General features: G+C 40.6%; 2 protein-coding genes across 2 annotated transcripts; one reads left to right on the plus strand and one right to left on the minus strand.

Moving 5' to 3' along the window:
* Nucleotides 1–50: 50 nt before the first annotated feature.
* On the plus strand, nucleotides 51–5,185 carry hspd1 (heat shock 60 protein 1). The gene is made up of 11 exons (XM_046845731.1): nucleotides 51–189; nucleotides 1,368–1,543; nucleotides 1,831–2,166; nucleotides 2,260–2,355; nucleotides 2,438–2,531; nucleotides 2,617–2,785; nucleotides 2,995–3,094; nucleotides 3,190–3,435; nucleotides 3,520–3,694; nucleotides 3,774–3,952; nucleotides 4,505–5,185. The coding sequence occupies exons 2-11, from the start codon at nucleotides 1,370–1,372 to the stop codon at nucleotides 4,658–4,660; spliced, it is 1,725 nt and encodes a 574-aa protein (XP_046701687.1). The 5' UTR covers nucleotides 51–189; nucleotides 1,368–1,369; the 3' UTR covers nucleotides 4,661–5,185.
* An 838-nt stretch (nucleotides 5,186–6,023) lies between these two features.
* On the minus strand, nucleotides 6,024–14,137 carry coq10b (coenzyme Q10B). The gene is made up of 5 exons (XM_046845737.1): nucleotides 13,993–14,137; nucleotides 10,310–10,465; nucleotides 8,861–9,053; nucleotides 8,640–8,741; nucleotides 6,024–7,630 (listed from the first exon to the last, which is right to left on the minus strand). The coding sequence occupies exons 1-5, from the start codon at nucleotides 14,091–14,093 to the stop codon at nucleotides 7,463–7,465; spliced, it is 720 nt and encodes a 239-aa protein (XP_046701693.1). The 5' UTR covers nucleotides 14,094–14,137; the 3' UTR covers nucleotides 6,024–7,462.
* Between the last annotated feature and the right edge of the window lie 2,270 nt (nucleotides 14,138–16,407).

Consider the following 16,407-nt stretch of genomic DNA (forward strand, 5'->3'; position numbering starts at 1 on the left):
AAAAGAAAGTATTAAATAGATACAAGAGGTGTGTATTCATGTTTCGGGGCGGGCCGGTTTGTTACCCGGATGTAGAAGCCCATGTGCGTTGCAGTGGAGCTCCTTGAATTGCAGCAGGAGAACCTTCCTTGCGTTATATCACTCCTTTCTCTCCTCCAGCCGGGTGCTACGCTTCCAGTCCTTGTTAAAGTAAGTTTAATCGGACTATTATTGTGATGAATGTATATGCTATTTGCAAGAGAGTACAAACGACATGCATGATATGGGATTATAAAATGAAATCATGCTTTGCAACAAAAGTAGTAGCGAACAGTTTATAATGTGATGTATTGAATTAAATGCTGTGTTTTACTCATTATTAACGCTGTTTTTGTATTAAGTTGAGTTTGATATCATTTTCCACCCATGTCTTACACATGATTACTAACTGACTGATTAAACAGGGGGATGTTGACCATGTTGTGAAATCATCTCTAGCTAACAATGCGGCCTTAATTCAGCAATATAACTGTTGTTGTTAAATGGTGTGGATTTAGGAAACATTACTAGTCCCCAAGTTTATACATGATTCAAACAATTTACTTATATTTGTTTCTGTTCCCCTTAATTATTTAACCAATTATTATTATTATTAACAAATTTGCATTGTTTTTTTGATTGTATGGCACACGTTTTATAATTTAAAAAATAAAATAAAACACGTGTGCTACAGCTGAGCAGTGACAAGCCGGGGATTTGAACCCACAACCTTCTGATCACCAGAATGCCACCCTTCTTATCATTGCTATTCAGTATTCATTCTCAAAGGCGTCTAGAAGAAACATGTGCTATGCTGTTTTTTTGTCAATTAACAATACGTTTTAAGCCAATTAAACGTATTTGTAGGAGGTGTGTGTGTGTGTGTGTGTGTGCGCTGATATATGGTGCTTCCGGACGTGTTGCCATGAGGACGTTAAGCTTGACCTTGTGACGCGTGACCTGGACTCCACGTGGGTCGGAGGGGGCTTCATGAATGAACCAGCGTGTAATATCTAGAAAGCCCGGGGATACTGGTGCACACAGTATGGGCATAATTGCTAATTAAAAGCGGATTGGATTTTTGGTGACATTTTGGTTCACTGGGAGCGAAGCGTGCAAAAAAAAAAAAAAAAAACCCGGCTCTTTCCCTCCCGCAAAAGTCCTGCAGTTCACTCGTGTACCAGTAGGGGCGCTGTCTGACTTTTGCTTTGTCATGTGACTAATTTAAATTCATTTGTTTAAAATGTGTAAAAGGATCAACTAGTATTATTTGGATTTTTTTTTTTTTTTTTTTTTTATATATAAAAGGTTGATTTAGATTTTTTTTGTGTCTGGTTTTTCCCCTGTAGAAATGTTCCGCTTGCCCAGTGTGATGAGGCAGATGAGGCCTGTGTGCAGGGCTCTGGCTCCACACCTCACTCGCTCCTATGCCAAGGAGGTCAAGTTTGGAGCAGATGCCCGGGCACTCATGCTCCAGGGAGTGGACCTGTTGGCAGATGCTGTTGCTGTCACTATGGGACCAAAGGTAGGTTTGTTTAATAAAAAAGGGGGGTGTATATACTGTATTAGTGTTGGTAATGGAGATCAGTATTAATTTTTAAATATCCAGACAACACTGTTTTATACTTTTACAGAAATCAAACATGACCACAAAACACATTAATGGTCAATACTTTACACAAATAGTTAGAGGGCACTGGGTTGAGTTTGATGTATTTCCTTTGCGCACTTTCTTTGAGATCCTTTTCTGGAATATTTTCTAGAATAGGTCACGGTGTCCGTCTTAATGCTTTTTCCCCTCCCGTTCATCAGGGTCGCACAGTTATCATCGAGCAGAGCTGGGGCAGCCCAAAAGTCACTAAAGATGGAGTCACAGTTGCCAAAAGCATTGACCTTAAAGACAAGTATAAGAACATCGGGGCCAGGCTGGTGCAGGATGTAGCTAATAACACAAATGAGGAGGCAGGGGACGGCACCACCACCGCCACTGTACTGGCACGGGCTATTGCCAAGGAGGGCTTCGACACCATCAGCAAAGGTGCCAACCCCATTGAGATCCGCCGAGGAGTCATGCTGGCTGTGGAAACGGTCATCAACGAGCTCAAGAAGCTGTCCAAACCGGTCACTACACCTGAGGAAATTGCTCAGGTAAGAATTTTAAATCTATAGGTAAAAGTGTGTGCTGTATAGATTAATGCTTTAAACACTTGATTTTAAAATGCTTCAACTTTACATCCACAGGTGGCCACTATTTCTGCCAATGGAGACACTGAAGTGGGTATGATTATCTCTAACGCCATGAAGAAAGTTGGACGTAAAGGAGTGATCACTGTGAAGGTGTGTTTCCCAGCTTGCGTAGTTCAGCACATCTAAATCTAGCGAACATTTCCTTGAATTTTATTTCCTCTGTGTCATCCAGGATGGCAAAACTCTGCACGATGAGCTGGAGATCATAGAAGGCATGAAGTTTGACCGTGGCTACATCTCACCCTACTTTATCAACACTGCTAAAGGTCAGCAGTCCTTTTGATGAAACACAGCTGGTGTAATTATTTCCAAACTCTCCTTCACTCAGTATCCACTGACTGATGTTTGCAGGTCAGAAGTGTGAGTTCCAGGATGCCTACCTGCTTCTGTGTGAAAAGAAGATCTCCAGCGTCCAGAGCATCGTGCCAGCCCTGGAACTCGCCAACCAGCACCGTAAACCCCTGGTCATTGTGGCTGAGGATGTAGACGGAGAGGCCCTCAGCACTCTTGTCCTCAACAGGTTTGACTTTTCTTTATTAATTTTTCAGTGTGAGATGTTATAAGAGCTCAGTACCTTTTATAATGTACAGCACATGCGCATGCAGAATGACAGGTCGTTTTTAAATTCTTGTTCTAAATAAAGCTCTTGTACATAATTAAATGACTATTCCTGTTCCTTAGAGAGTTTTAATTAACAGTTAGGCTGTAACATGCACTTCCTTCCTCCAGGTTGAAGGTTGGACTGCAGGTTGTGGCAGTGAAGGCCCCAGGCTTCGGAGACAACAGGAAGAACCAGCTGAAAGACATGGCTATTGCTACTGGAGGAACTGTATGTTTATTTTTTTTTTCATGTTTAACAAATCCCTATATCTCACAGGTATAATTTGGCACATGCAAGGTTTATAATGTATGACTCTTATTTAGGTGTTTGGCGACGAGGCTGTTGGCCTGGCTCTCGAGGATGTACAGGTACATGACTTTGGTCGCGTGGGTGAGTTGGTCGTGACCAAAGACGACACCATGCTGCTGAAGGGCCGCGGCGACCCGGCCGCCATCGAGAAGCGAGCTGCCGAGATCGCCGAACAGCTGGAGAACACCACCAGCGACTACGAGAAGGAGAAACTCAACGAGCGCCTGGCCAAGCTCTCTGATGGAGTGGCTGTGCTCAAGGTCAGAAAACAGGCGTGAAAAATAAAAAGGAAAAGTGTACCCATTTAGCTGCAGCATAGTGGGCTGACTGCTGTTCTGTTGTAGGTTGGTGGAACGAGTGACGTGGAGGTGAATGAGAAGAAAGACAGAGTTACTGATGCTCTAAACGCCACCAGGGCCGCTGTCGAAGAGGGCATTGTTCCTGGAGGAGGTTGCGCTCTCCTGCGCTGCATTCCCGCCCTGGACACTATCAAACCCATCAACGAGGACCAGAAGATCGGTACGTCTCTTGAGAAAAGTAATTAATTGAAGGTTGTGTAATAGATGGCGCTTGGTTTCGAACTATGACTTTTTGCCAGGTATCGACATCATCCGCAGAGCACTGCGCATCCCCGCCATGACCATTGCTAAGAACGCAGGAGTTGAGGGTTCTTTGGTGGTGGAAAAAATACTGCAGAGCGGCAGTGAGATCGGCTACGATGCCCTTCATGGCGAGTACGTCAACATGGTGGAGAGAGGAATCATCGACCCTACAAAGGTGTGTTATGAATGTGTATATATTACATATACACTGATCAGGCATAATATTATGACTACTGATTAGCTCATTATGGCACCTGTTAGTGGGAGTGATATATTAGGCAGCAGGTGAACATTTTGTTCTCGGAGTTGACGTGTTAGAAGCAGAAAAAATGGTGTTGGCTAGACGACTGGGTCAAAGCATCTTCAAAACTGCAGCTCTTGTGGGATGTTCCTGTCTGTAGTGGTCAGTATCTATCAAAAGTGCTCCAAGGAAGGAACAGTGGTGAACCGGTGTCGGGGTCATGGGCGGATGAAGCATATTGATGCACGTGGGGAGCGAAGGCAGGTCCAACAGACGAGCTCCTGTAGCTCAAATCAATGAAGAAGTTAATGCCGTTATTGCCTGATGGGTCAGAACTGTTTTGGCAGCAAATGGGGACCAACACAAAATTAGGCCTGATCAGTGTGTATTCGATCTTTCATTAATCGCTAAACTGAAATCTTTGGTGCCATCTGCTGTGAAGACATAGATACTGCAGCTGTGCTAAATCTCTGTCTCCCCCTACAGGTGGTAAGGACAGCCCTGCTGGACGCTGCTGGTGTCGCATCCCTGCTCTCGACGGCGGAAGCTGTGGTCACAGAGTTGCCCAAGGAGGAGAAGGAGGTTCCAGGGGGAATGGGCGGCATGGGTGGTATGGGCGGCATGGGTGGTATGGGATTCTAAACTCCACTACCACATGTGCCATACAGACTTTGAGGTAGGGAGGGTGATGGCATGGGACACAAATTGACCCTTCCCTTGCACCCCCCTTTCCTACCTGGAAAGGTGTGTGACAATGCAGAAGAAACGGATAACCCCCGTCCCACATTCTTCTAAAAAATCAAGTCTGATCTCGCCTCTCCACTCGGGGCTGAAGCTGACCTGACCTCATTGCACAGAAGACAAGCACCAAGTGACCAGACTCGGCCTGTGGCATCAGTTCATACGCAACATGCTCAGTTTAATCAGTGGTTAATATAGTAGGCAGCAAGAATTCTCTCATCTGTCCTATTTGTGCATCGAATGAATAATATTAAGGAGTACTTGTTGCTAAAAGTTCTAAAAAAGCTTCAGTGTTGAGGAACTTGAGCCAGATGTCAGCAAATTCCTTTTTTTTGTCCAGTTTGTCTCTTTTTGTGTATGTTACGTTTACACCTGTTCTAAACATTCACTTGTCAGTCAAGAACATTAAAATGATTTCACTGATGACTTGCATGTGTCAGACTGTTCCTGATATAAATACTGAAATGCTCAAATGAGTTGCCTGTATAGAATATGAGGAAACAGACCCGAGACTGAGAGTTTTAGGCCTAGATTTTGTCACTTGTCTTCGTCTGATGTGTATCAGTGGGGCTGGTGTTTCTTCAGCTGTGACTGGAGTTACAAATGTGTGATTGATCAACAAATGTTTTGTACAATAGCGCTTAGTAATTGTTTAGTTTTTTTTATTTAATAAAATGTTAAAGTAAGCTCCAAATAAGACCTCGTCCTCTTTTTTTTTTTTTTTTAATCATAATCTCTGCCAGTAACCTCACATGGGATTTGTGTCTCAGCATGTATGTTTTTATGGGTTTTTTTTTTTTTTTAAAGGAGAGAAAGCAAGGTTTGATTGTGTTGGATGTAATTTGGCAATTGAATGTTACATGAAAGTGCAATATCAATCAATTTGTGTGAAATGACCCGTTACATATCATTGTGTAGGACATCCATCAGGCAAAATCAACCAATTCCTTTTCTTTCTCCTCAGGAGAGAAAACCATTAGGATGTATTGAGAGAGATATTTTAGTATTTTTAAAAACCAAACTGCAGTGTCTGTAGAGTTTGGTGTGTTGGCTATTAATGAAACAACTTGTCTAATTATTGGCATATCCTGTATTTCATTATCTGTAATATTGCTTATTTACATGAGCACACTATCCAGCAGCTGTTGAGAAGCTCATAGCTAGAGGTGTCTAATATTATCTCTCACATGACTCATCTATTTTGAAGGTGAAACTAGTCTGGACTAGATGCTGGCAAACAAGATACTGCACAAGAGACCACAAGAAGCCTGAATTTCTTTTTTTAATATAAAAATAGTTTATAAACCATGCAGGCAGGATACATACTCGCCATCACGCTCATTGAACACCCCAATCAAAACTACTAAAATAAATCTTACTACAAGAAACAAAAACAATATCATACACCGTAGACTAGTCTGTGGTCTTACATTAGATATATACATGTGGTTTACCCATATCCAAAATAAATATACGATGTCTATGAATATATGTTTTGAAGACAATGATAAATATGTGATGTGCTGGGTTCAAAAGCAGAAAGGGCATGCAGGTTGAGCGGAATCTCGAAGGTCTAAGCAGATACCTCACTATACAGCAATCTCACGAGAGCCATGAAGTGTATTGTCCCATCAGCCCCCTGAGTTTGGGCCCGTTTAGTAAAGTCGGAAGGATCTATCTGTTAAAAAAAAAACTTTACAAACATATTGCACACATTTACAATAAAACATTTCGTCCTTTGATCTGGACACTTATTGAGACACCAGAAGATGATACGTATCGTGCTCCCATCGATGAACGTTCAGCAGTTAAAACTATATACATGTGCCGACTTCACATACCTCCTCCGGATTTGGCAAGCATGTCCCCACACTGCACAGGCGGGAAACGTTATCGCTGTGCACGTGAAGTGTATGTAATCGGTTCGGTTTCGCAAAGCACATGTCATGGAAATCCCTACTGTTGCTGGTGTGAAGGTATTGCTGCCCGTTGGTCTTAGATACAAGACACTGAATGCATGCATCCAGCCAGCGCAGCAACACGTACTTACAGTGTACCCTTTATATACAGGGCACGCGCAATCTCTTCTTGGAAGTTTGTGAAAGAAAAAAAAAATACTGGTTCTGATTATGGCTGCTGCATGATGCACACCACCCATACTGGACAAGTCCAGGTCTTCTTATACTGTTTTTGTGTGTTTGTTTTATTACATAAACACACAGACCAAAAGCTTACAAGACGATTCGGGGGAAAAAAAAGAAACGTAGACCCCTGTGAAAAACAGGCCTGGTTCAATCCTACTGAAATCCCAATCCCACACATGCCAAACAACCCTCTCCATCTCCTTTTTACAAAACTGGTCAATATCTTTTCACTGAGCTCTTGACAGACTTTCCACATATTCCAGCTGCCATTACGCATTATGGCTCACAACGCAGTTCTAAAATATGATCAGAGATGGAGTGATGCAGCTACGCATTTAACTCGCCTTACAACGCCATGCCTCCGAAAAATTGTTCCAGCCCCCAAAAATAACTTAGGATAAAAATGTAAAATCAAACTTTTTTTTTTTGTTTGGACCAGGCACTGCAGATACTGAGGCACGTGAAGTTGTGTTTGTTAACGTCCCCTCTCCGAAAGCACCCTTTACCAGAATTCCCTTAATGCCCTCCCGCCCTGGAAGCCTCTATGTATGGAGAGGCGCTACGTGTGGTGGATCTCATGGAACATCAGCTCGCGTGGGATCTGGGTCTCGGGACCGTAGAGTTTGCAGGCCCTTCGTTCGAACGCTGATACCATCTGCTTGACTACTTCATCGAAAAAGACCGTGGCCAACTGCGAATGCAGCAGGGAGCGGAATTCGAAGGAAATCTGTCATGGAAAGAGACAGGAGAATGTGACCTTGTGGACTGACTGTACTGCACACCGTCTCAAATTACAGTGTTATAAATTGAAACAAAACAAAAAAACTATATTGAGACTTAAATGATTGAAAACCTGAATAATATGTTCAAATCTTAACCATTAATTAAACAATGAGTATATATGAGGTGGTATCAGAAAGTTTCCAGACTGGTTTTGTAACACGCCAACAGATGGCAGCATAAGGCTGCACGCACAGTCACAGGGAGCACCTTACAGGGCAATGTGCCAAAAGACATTGTCTTGTGTACATCAGGAGCTGTGCAACTGGTACTATTCTGACCACGTGCGCTACCAGGTCTGCGATTTCATCATGGATAGCAAATTAGAACAAAGAGAAAACGTGAAATTCTGCATTTAGCTTGATTCGGGGATGCTACAGTGAGTCGTTTGAGGTTTTTTGAGTGGCACGAGCGCTGCCGAAGTCTGATAAGAACTCGGTCAGCGTGCTGTGGATGACAGGTCCTTCATGTCAAGGATCATTACAGGTGAGGAAACTTGGGTGTACAGGTACGGCCCTGAGACAGCGCAACAGTCTTCACAGTAAAAAAGCCCACCATCTCAGGTCCACTGAGGTGCACTGAGAATCCGTCCTCAGGGACCAGACTGTCCACAGCGAGTTCTACTGCCGGGTTTTAAGGCGTCTGAGAGAGGACATTCAGCAAAAGAGACAAAACTGGAACAGAGTTAGTCTTAAATCTTTTTGATACCACATCGTAACTCTGCCCTTTGCTTACGAATTAGGTTTAAAAATCTTTTAATGCTGCAGAAAAAATTAAGTGTTGATTAGTACCCAGGTCAAATAGATTCAGTCGGAGCTTCAGCTTTAAATATACACAATGCTGATTGCACACGACAAGGGCGAATTTTGCATCAACAAGTATCTTGGTTTCTTTAAAGATGAAATTGTCGGACGGTTTGAAAACAAAACAAGCACAAATTATTCTGTGTTACTCACAGCAAAGTCCAGAGTGCACGTACGGGGGTAGCCAGGTAGGCCAGGACTAAATCGCCACACCGTCTCCAGGTGATTGAACAATTTACCGTCTGAACATGATGCCTTGTGGGCAAAACCAGAGACATAATGCAATAAGTATCACCAGCAAAAAAAATTATATGCAATTAAAATACACTTATTTTAAGGCATACCAAAAAGTCCTCTCTACAGTAAATGCTTACCTTCACCAAATGGGGGCGCACTGTTGAAACAAGAGATGTGTAATTCTCCACCATTGGAGGAAAGCCCACTGTGAGCTTGGCCTTACAGAAACCAGAACGCCGGAACACGACGTCAGAGCGCTTGCACCAGGGCACAAAGTGAAGATAGTCTTCCACCTTGGATACTACCTCATACATCTCTTGCATGGAATACCTGAGAGCAGATGGAGAAGTCGATAGACTGGTGTGAGCGCCACCATCCAGCAGGTGTGGGGCCAGCAGTAGAAATGTGTCTGGCTTAACTTGGAAACCATGTGAAAAATGTTTGAGGTGACACACAGAGAGGGTCGACGGAAAAATGGCACCATGCCATGAGCTACGAGCCTAACCCCAAGTCACCTTCCTCACTTTCTCAAAAGCTGATAAGGAGTTGTGTAAAGGTCAAAAATATGTTTATTATAATCTCAAGCTAGCCAGGAGCAAATGAGTTAAACCTTTCAATCATTAGAACTTCATGTTATTCATTATGCCCTGCAAAGTTTCCAGAATGTAACTTCAAAAGAAATTGCTCAGTTTGTTACTTTGGATTTCCTCCCTAATATTAATAATTAAATCAGTTCCTTCCCCCCAGTTCCGTCTCGGAAACATGCGACACATTTGTTTAACTGCAGTTTGAACATTTTCCTTCTTATAATTACTGTTTTATGACATGCTGCCACCTTGAAATCCTTTAAGCAGAAGTACTGAGGCTTCGGAGAAACAGCTATAATTGGCTGCTTATCTATGTAAAATATGGGGGCAAAGGAATGTGTAATGTGACACTAATGAGACTTGGTTGACTACATAATATTCAGTCCCCTGTGTGCACAGGCCTTGTGCTCTCCTTGCCAAAAAGCAGTTATCTAACGCCAGCATGAATGAGGGTTCTGTTAAAATGAAAGTACCTCCACGCTTGGCACAGATAACTGCAGAAACCCAGAAGGCCGTCGGCATACAAGTATTTTGAGCTGTGCAGTACTGAAAGCCGCATTATTATTAGTGTTATAAACACTGCCCTGCTGAATTCTCAAATCTCATTGGTCAGAATGTGTTGAACAGCTGCTCTGACATTTTCGGTCATATTAACTTTGAGAGAGAGAAAGCGGAGAGGATAACAGGTACTGACTTGTCTAGTATGTTCCACATCATTAAATCGAACAGATACAAAGCATTAAGTGTATCTATTATAGTAAAAGAATATGGTAATTGTTTGCAAAACATTATGGGTTTAATGGAAAAACACAAGGGCATGATATAGAAAAATATCCCGTTTATAATCGAATTACCGTCACCACACCACTGGAACACTGGATTTATTTCCATAATCACACACTCCATGTTTTTTCGTACTCAAATTCTATATGTTTATTTGATTTTTTTAACTGACATCATACAATATACATTTATATCACGAAATAGAAGACACGTTACCCAATGATGCGTCTCTCGGAGTACTCTTTCCTCTTGTTAAAGGAATCAGCGAGATTGAAAAAGCTTCTGGTTGGATAGAGTGCAGGACGGCCACACGCAGTCATACGCAACAGGGGAGGCACTCTGGTCATCAGGATGCCACACGATGACAGATATCTAGACACAATACACACAAAGCAGCCTGGGATAAGAAACTCATCATTAGGCTTTTCACACAGGACTTAAGAGGAATTCTTTTTTTACAGATTTCACAGCAACAAAAACACATCAACCAATCCAAAGTCGTTCTTTGTCAGATGGATTGGATTATTGACATGATCCTGGAATTTTCTGTTGATCAAAGCTGTTGTCAAACTGCCAAGATAACGTGTACGCAGTGAAAACAAGATTGCATGGCACTTTTCGAAAAGCTTACAGATAAGCAGGAGAGTGAATTACATTTTCATACTCTGCAATGTATTGCTGTGAGCTGTTGAAATATCACATTTATGCCTGCTTGTGGCTCATTTAGGACCTAAACGAGGACTGAACAAGCAGTTCAGAACACGAACCATTTCTGTATAAAATTGACTTTAAATTGGGAAAATTTTATGGAAATGTACTAAGAATCATCTCTTTTGCATTATTGTAGGATTTAAAAAAAAAAAACATGGGCTTGTTTCTTTATAGAAGAGCACAAATCAGCCACAATCCAAATATATCATCATCAGTATGAGTCTTCGTGAAAGAAAGAAAGAAAGAAAGAAAGAAAGAAAACAATTGGTTAACGATCAAATTACAATATTTTACATGTTATACATGCCATAAACTTTACTATTCTATGCATACTACAAGGTTTTCTTAATCGTTTTTTTTTTTTTTTTTTTAGACTCAGAATCAGAACAATGCTCTCACACATGAGGAATTTGTCTGGGTGAAAGGTACAGGATGCAAATTAAAAAGAGGGTGAGAGAAAAAAAAGTTTTACAGAAGGTAAAGTCAGGATGACAGACAAAATTTCCGCTCTTATACACACGGAGGAGTAAGTGGAAAGATATAGATTCTTTTTCTACATATTATTTATTACACTGCAGATTCCTCTGTAGTAGAAACTGTAGAAGAACATGCAGTGTAATAAAATAAAAAATAAAAAAACAAAACAGAAAAAGAATACATAAGGTAGACGTTTACATATTTGACTGGTTACCGGTAGGAATTTAAGTGATCAAGTGTGTTATTTTCTTTGTAGCCTCTATGTTAGGACCCTTCTACGTTTCTCACCCACTGCATGCTGCACTAAGGTTAATCTAATCTAGAGTCATCAGGTTTACAATGAATCACTAATATCATGTAGTTTGTTTACACTACAATCACTGCTATTATTTATCTTTTAAAACAAGGCCTGAATTGAAAAAACAAACAAACAAAAACTGCAACACCACTGGTGCTGTCATTTCATGTCAGATGACTGACTGCATGCTGCTTTTACTCAGTTCTTTAACGTTAGCATTGCTTAATTCCTCTCTATTGACATGCCTCTTGTCATGTGGCTGTGAATCTGACAACCAAAAATTCACCATGAGTCACCTGATATTAAAGAATAAACAAAATGATGATAATTCAATTCATAATGTGAGTACTGTAATAGATAGTCCTTATGACAACCAAATGCTGGACAAACTCTCAAGTGATCAGGAGACAATGGGTGGATTGTGAACATCTGACATCTATTTGTCCTACGTGTCCCAAAACAGATTGCAGCAGGTCATAAAAAGCACCAGTAAATGATTACCTTTGCCAAATATCTAAATCTAAATTTACATCTGGATTTTTGTCAACAATGTCCGTCATTCGAAGTAAGGAAATGGCCCAACTAATACAATACGATTAAACTAGAGAAAAGATGTTGATATTAAATTGCAAGATTCGTCAAGCAGGAAATGGATATGGACATAATCCAGTATCACTCTGAGTCAAAGTTTTCACTAACAACAATAAAATATTGAGCACAAAGTTTATCAGCCTTCTGTCCCTATTCTCTTAATACAATAACTTTGTGCTTTCATTTGACTGCTAAACCACATGGATTTTACACTATTCTGCCAAACACATACACCCAGACTCTCGAGGCAATAACTAACACTGAAAAAGTTGCAAATTTAATACTTTACCTTTATCCTCATCACCGCATCTTAATAGGAATATTAATCAAACATTCGAAACCAAACGTTTTTCTTGAATCTAAAACCTCTTTCATAGATATAAGGCTTCGCTACACCCATGTCTCACCAGGGTCCCTTATGCTACCTTTTACCATAGCCATCGCTGACCTGAGCACACAAAATCCCGTGCAGGATTTTCTTGTTTGCTCAACATGTGTCCTCACTGCCAGTTTAATAACTCAATCACAGGACTGAACAATTCTTCCGCAAATAAAAGGTGTCGGAAAGTCAGGAACCAATAGCAAGTTGTCGATCCAAATTTGTGAGACTGCTTTACTGCTGGAAATACTGATGCATATATAAAAAAAAAGATTTACACCATATTAAGCATATGCAGTTGAACTCTTTCTGATTTTTTTTGCATATACATAAAAGTAGTGACAGCCAATCAGATTACTGATAACTTCCCAAGTTTCTGAAGCCAAAAAATGTACACAAAACATTCTGTGATCTGCAGCGAACATTGTACTCTAGGAAAACTAATCCCAGGCAAAAAATAAAACCCCAGACCTACCCCCTTCATGAAGACAGATCAACAGGATGCCCTTTTAGTTATTTAACCTACTCAACAGCTATTAGGAACAAGCGCTTGTCGTCATTACCCCACATCTCAACGTCAGGCTTTGACACAGCACATTAAACAAGACGTGATGATCGCGGCCAAGTATGACGAAGGTGTAACTACCAGAGGACGTGTTGTGGACTTTGGACAGCAGTCAAGCCAGTGTTTCGTGCCGGACCACCGCTGCAGGTCTGTGTTGTGGGTACACGGTGTTCCTGCAGCTGGCAGGAAGGGCAGCTGATACATTGAGACACTGGAAAGTCTCGGGTGTCACCTGTTATGACGTCTCAGTCCTGCTACGTCAGAGACTGAGGGTTCAAACGAAAGTTTTTAGATTCACTTTACAATTACACAATTGAGAGGCAGGAAGGAAAAGGTGTATATCAAGATGTATGGAATGGAAAGCTGGAAAGCCTTCTAAGGATAAATCCAGACAAATATTTACAGCAAAAAAAACAGTAGGTGTTTTCGGACGAAGACCAAATGACTACTCAAGGACATGTGAAGAAACTTGGTGTCAATTTGATTGCAATTTTCCCCCTGATCCTGCATGAATGACAGGCCGGGCATGTATACCTGTTGATTTGAGAATAAACAGCAAACAGGTAAAGCAGTAGGAACAACGTCTGTTCCAAATGAATCCGGCCACAGCTTATGCAGATGGTTTCTCCCTATTTATATTTATTTATATATATAATCAGTTAACAAACCTGACCACTGATGAACCACGAAAGAAAACGAAACCAATAAGCACTGCATTCCTGGTAAAGTAAATTGGATGGCTGCCATCATTAACAGTAACGCTACACGACTAGCTAACGCTAGCAGAAGGCTCATGTAGCCACCTAGCTAACCTTTAATGCTACATTCCAACCGCGGAAACGAGTCTAAATTGTTCCCCAGTGGTGTTCGCTTATTACCTGACTCCATTCCTGCCCGGTGTTTCTCGAGTCGCTGTGAAAGGTAACTGTTTAATACACTCCGCTACCGCTCTCCGCAAACACCGGGAGCCTCTCGCCATCTTTTTTTTTTTCCACTTTCTCCCCCCCTGCTCGAGCGCTACACTTTTTTCCAGTACTTGAGCCCGCCCCTTTAGGGGTTTCGCCCAATAGTATTCGTAATTCTATTGGACGGGGCGGAGTAGATACTCGTTGCTTATTGGTTGGAAGTGCTGTCCGTCAGGCTGGCCCTCTTTTGAGTATGTAAATTGATGACGTGCGCAGAGAAATGTCACGGGATGTGGGATAGAGTTGCCCAGGCTGAGGAGCTCAGGGCACATATCTGCAAAAGGTTAAAGTTAAATCAGTTTTTGAGGACGCAGTGTGTGGTATTATAGTAAATTTCATGGAATGGAGATAATAGATCAAAGGCAGCACATTAACATATTATATACATGTTAGATTTCTCATGAGTTCAAATCCCAGCACCAACATGCTGCCACTGTTGGACCCTTAAGCTCTCTAATTGTTTAGTGGTAAAAAAAATATATATATATTGTAAGTCACTGAATAAGGGCGTCTGCCAAAATCCAGAAATAAAAATGAAATATATGTGTATATGTTCTATAGGAAACTAGTAGCTCAGTGTTAAAGGTACTGTGCAAAAGTTTCAGGCAGTTGGGAAAAAAGCTGTGAAGTGAGAATGCTTTCAATAATGATATAATAGTGTTAGTTTATTTTTAATCAATTAAGAAAATGGAAAGTAAATTAACAGTAGAGATATAGAGATCAAATCACTAACTGGTGTGGCCACCCTTTGGCTTTTGATTCGTACACTTGCACACTTTATACAGGTGCACAAAGTCAGGGCTTGTGCAGTGTCAGAGTATTAATCAGTTACACCAAGCAGGTGCTAATGATCTTCAATATGCATGTTGAAACCCAGTCATTAACTGAAACAGAAATAGCTGTGTAGGAGGCTGAAAACTGGGTGAGGATCAGCCAAACATTGCTACTAAGACGAGGTTGTGGAAGACAGTTTCATGTCCCAGGACATACACCATGGCCTGAAAGATAGATGGATAGATAGATAGATAGATAGATAGATAGATAGATAGATAGATAGATAGATAGATAGATAGATAGATATATGGATAGATAGATAGATAGATAGATAGATAGATAGATAGATAGATAGATATAGATAGATAGATAGATAGATAGATAGATATATGGATGGATAGATAGATAGATAGATAGATAGATAGATAGATAGATAGATAGATAGATATATGGATAGATAGATAGATAGATAGATAGATAGATAGATAGATAGATAGATAGATAGATATATGGATGGATAGATAGATAGATAGATAGATAGATAGATAGATAGGATAGATAGATAGATAGATAGATAGATAGATAGATAGATAGATAGATAGATAGATAGATAGATAGATAGATAGATAGATAGATGGATGGATGGATGAAACACACCACATTAAACCTGTTAATTTCTATCAACTCTGACATATATTTTGCATTATAAAGCAGCAGATTTCCTGCAAAAGCTTCATGTACATAGGAATGCGGCGGTTAATTCATATCAAAAGTAAGAAATTCAATTACACAATTAAAATGCCAAGCAAAAGTTCTAGATCCATGATTCTGTTAGACAAGGTTAGGTTCTTTCCAATTTAATAAAATAATGGTGGTGAAACCTACCCATCTCTGTTTTGTTTTTTTTAAGTAGCATGTGCTATGTTTATGGTCCAGGCTTTCGGTCTGTTCGTGACCCTCTAACATGGAATCTCTGACCATCTGTTTTTCTGACACATTTATCACCCTTTCAAAATTTAGAAACAATTTCACTCATGCTTCAAATATGCTGATTCTAACATACAATAATAACTTGCTTTGAATATACTGATTTGCCTATGTACCACAAAATACATGATAGAAACACATGATAATGCAATAGGGTAGAAACGAAAAAAGTACCATTAGAAAAAAAACCAAAATGTGTTATTGGCTACCTTTGGAAGTTTTCCCTTTAAAGGCAGACCTGAAAAAACTGTGCATCCTACAAATCCACTCACATGTACTAATCTGTGGCTCTACTGCATGAAAACATCTGATAGAGTTCACATTTGTCTTTCTGGAACATTTGTCAAATCTGTTGACTAGCAATTTACCTCTATGCGCATTATACATTTTATATTAAATGTTTCATAGATCTTTTTCAAGATCTCAGTGTGTGTGTGTGTGTGTGCAATAAGATATCAGGTGAGATTTAAAGCTCTTCGTTGTTTAGTAAAGGGTTGATACAGAACAGAATGTGTTCCCTCGGGGTACACTCACTGTCCACTTTAAAAGCAACATCTGCTCATACAT

This window comes from Silurus meridionalis, chromosome 3, assembly GCF_014805685.1.
Source record: "Silurus meridionalis isolate SWU-2019-XX chromosome 3, ASM1480568v1, whole genome shotgun sequence".
Classification (NCBI taxonomy): Eukaryota; Metazoa; Chordata; class Actinopteri; order Siluriformes; family Siluridae; genus Silurus; species Silurus meridionalis.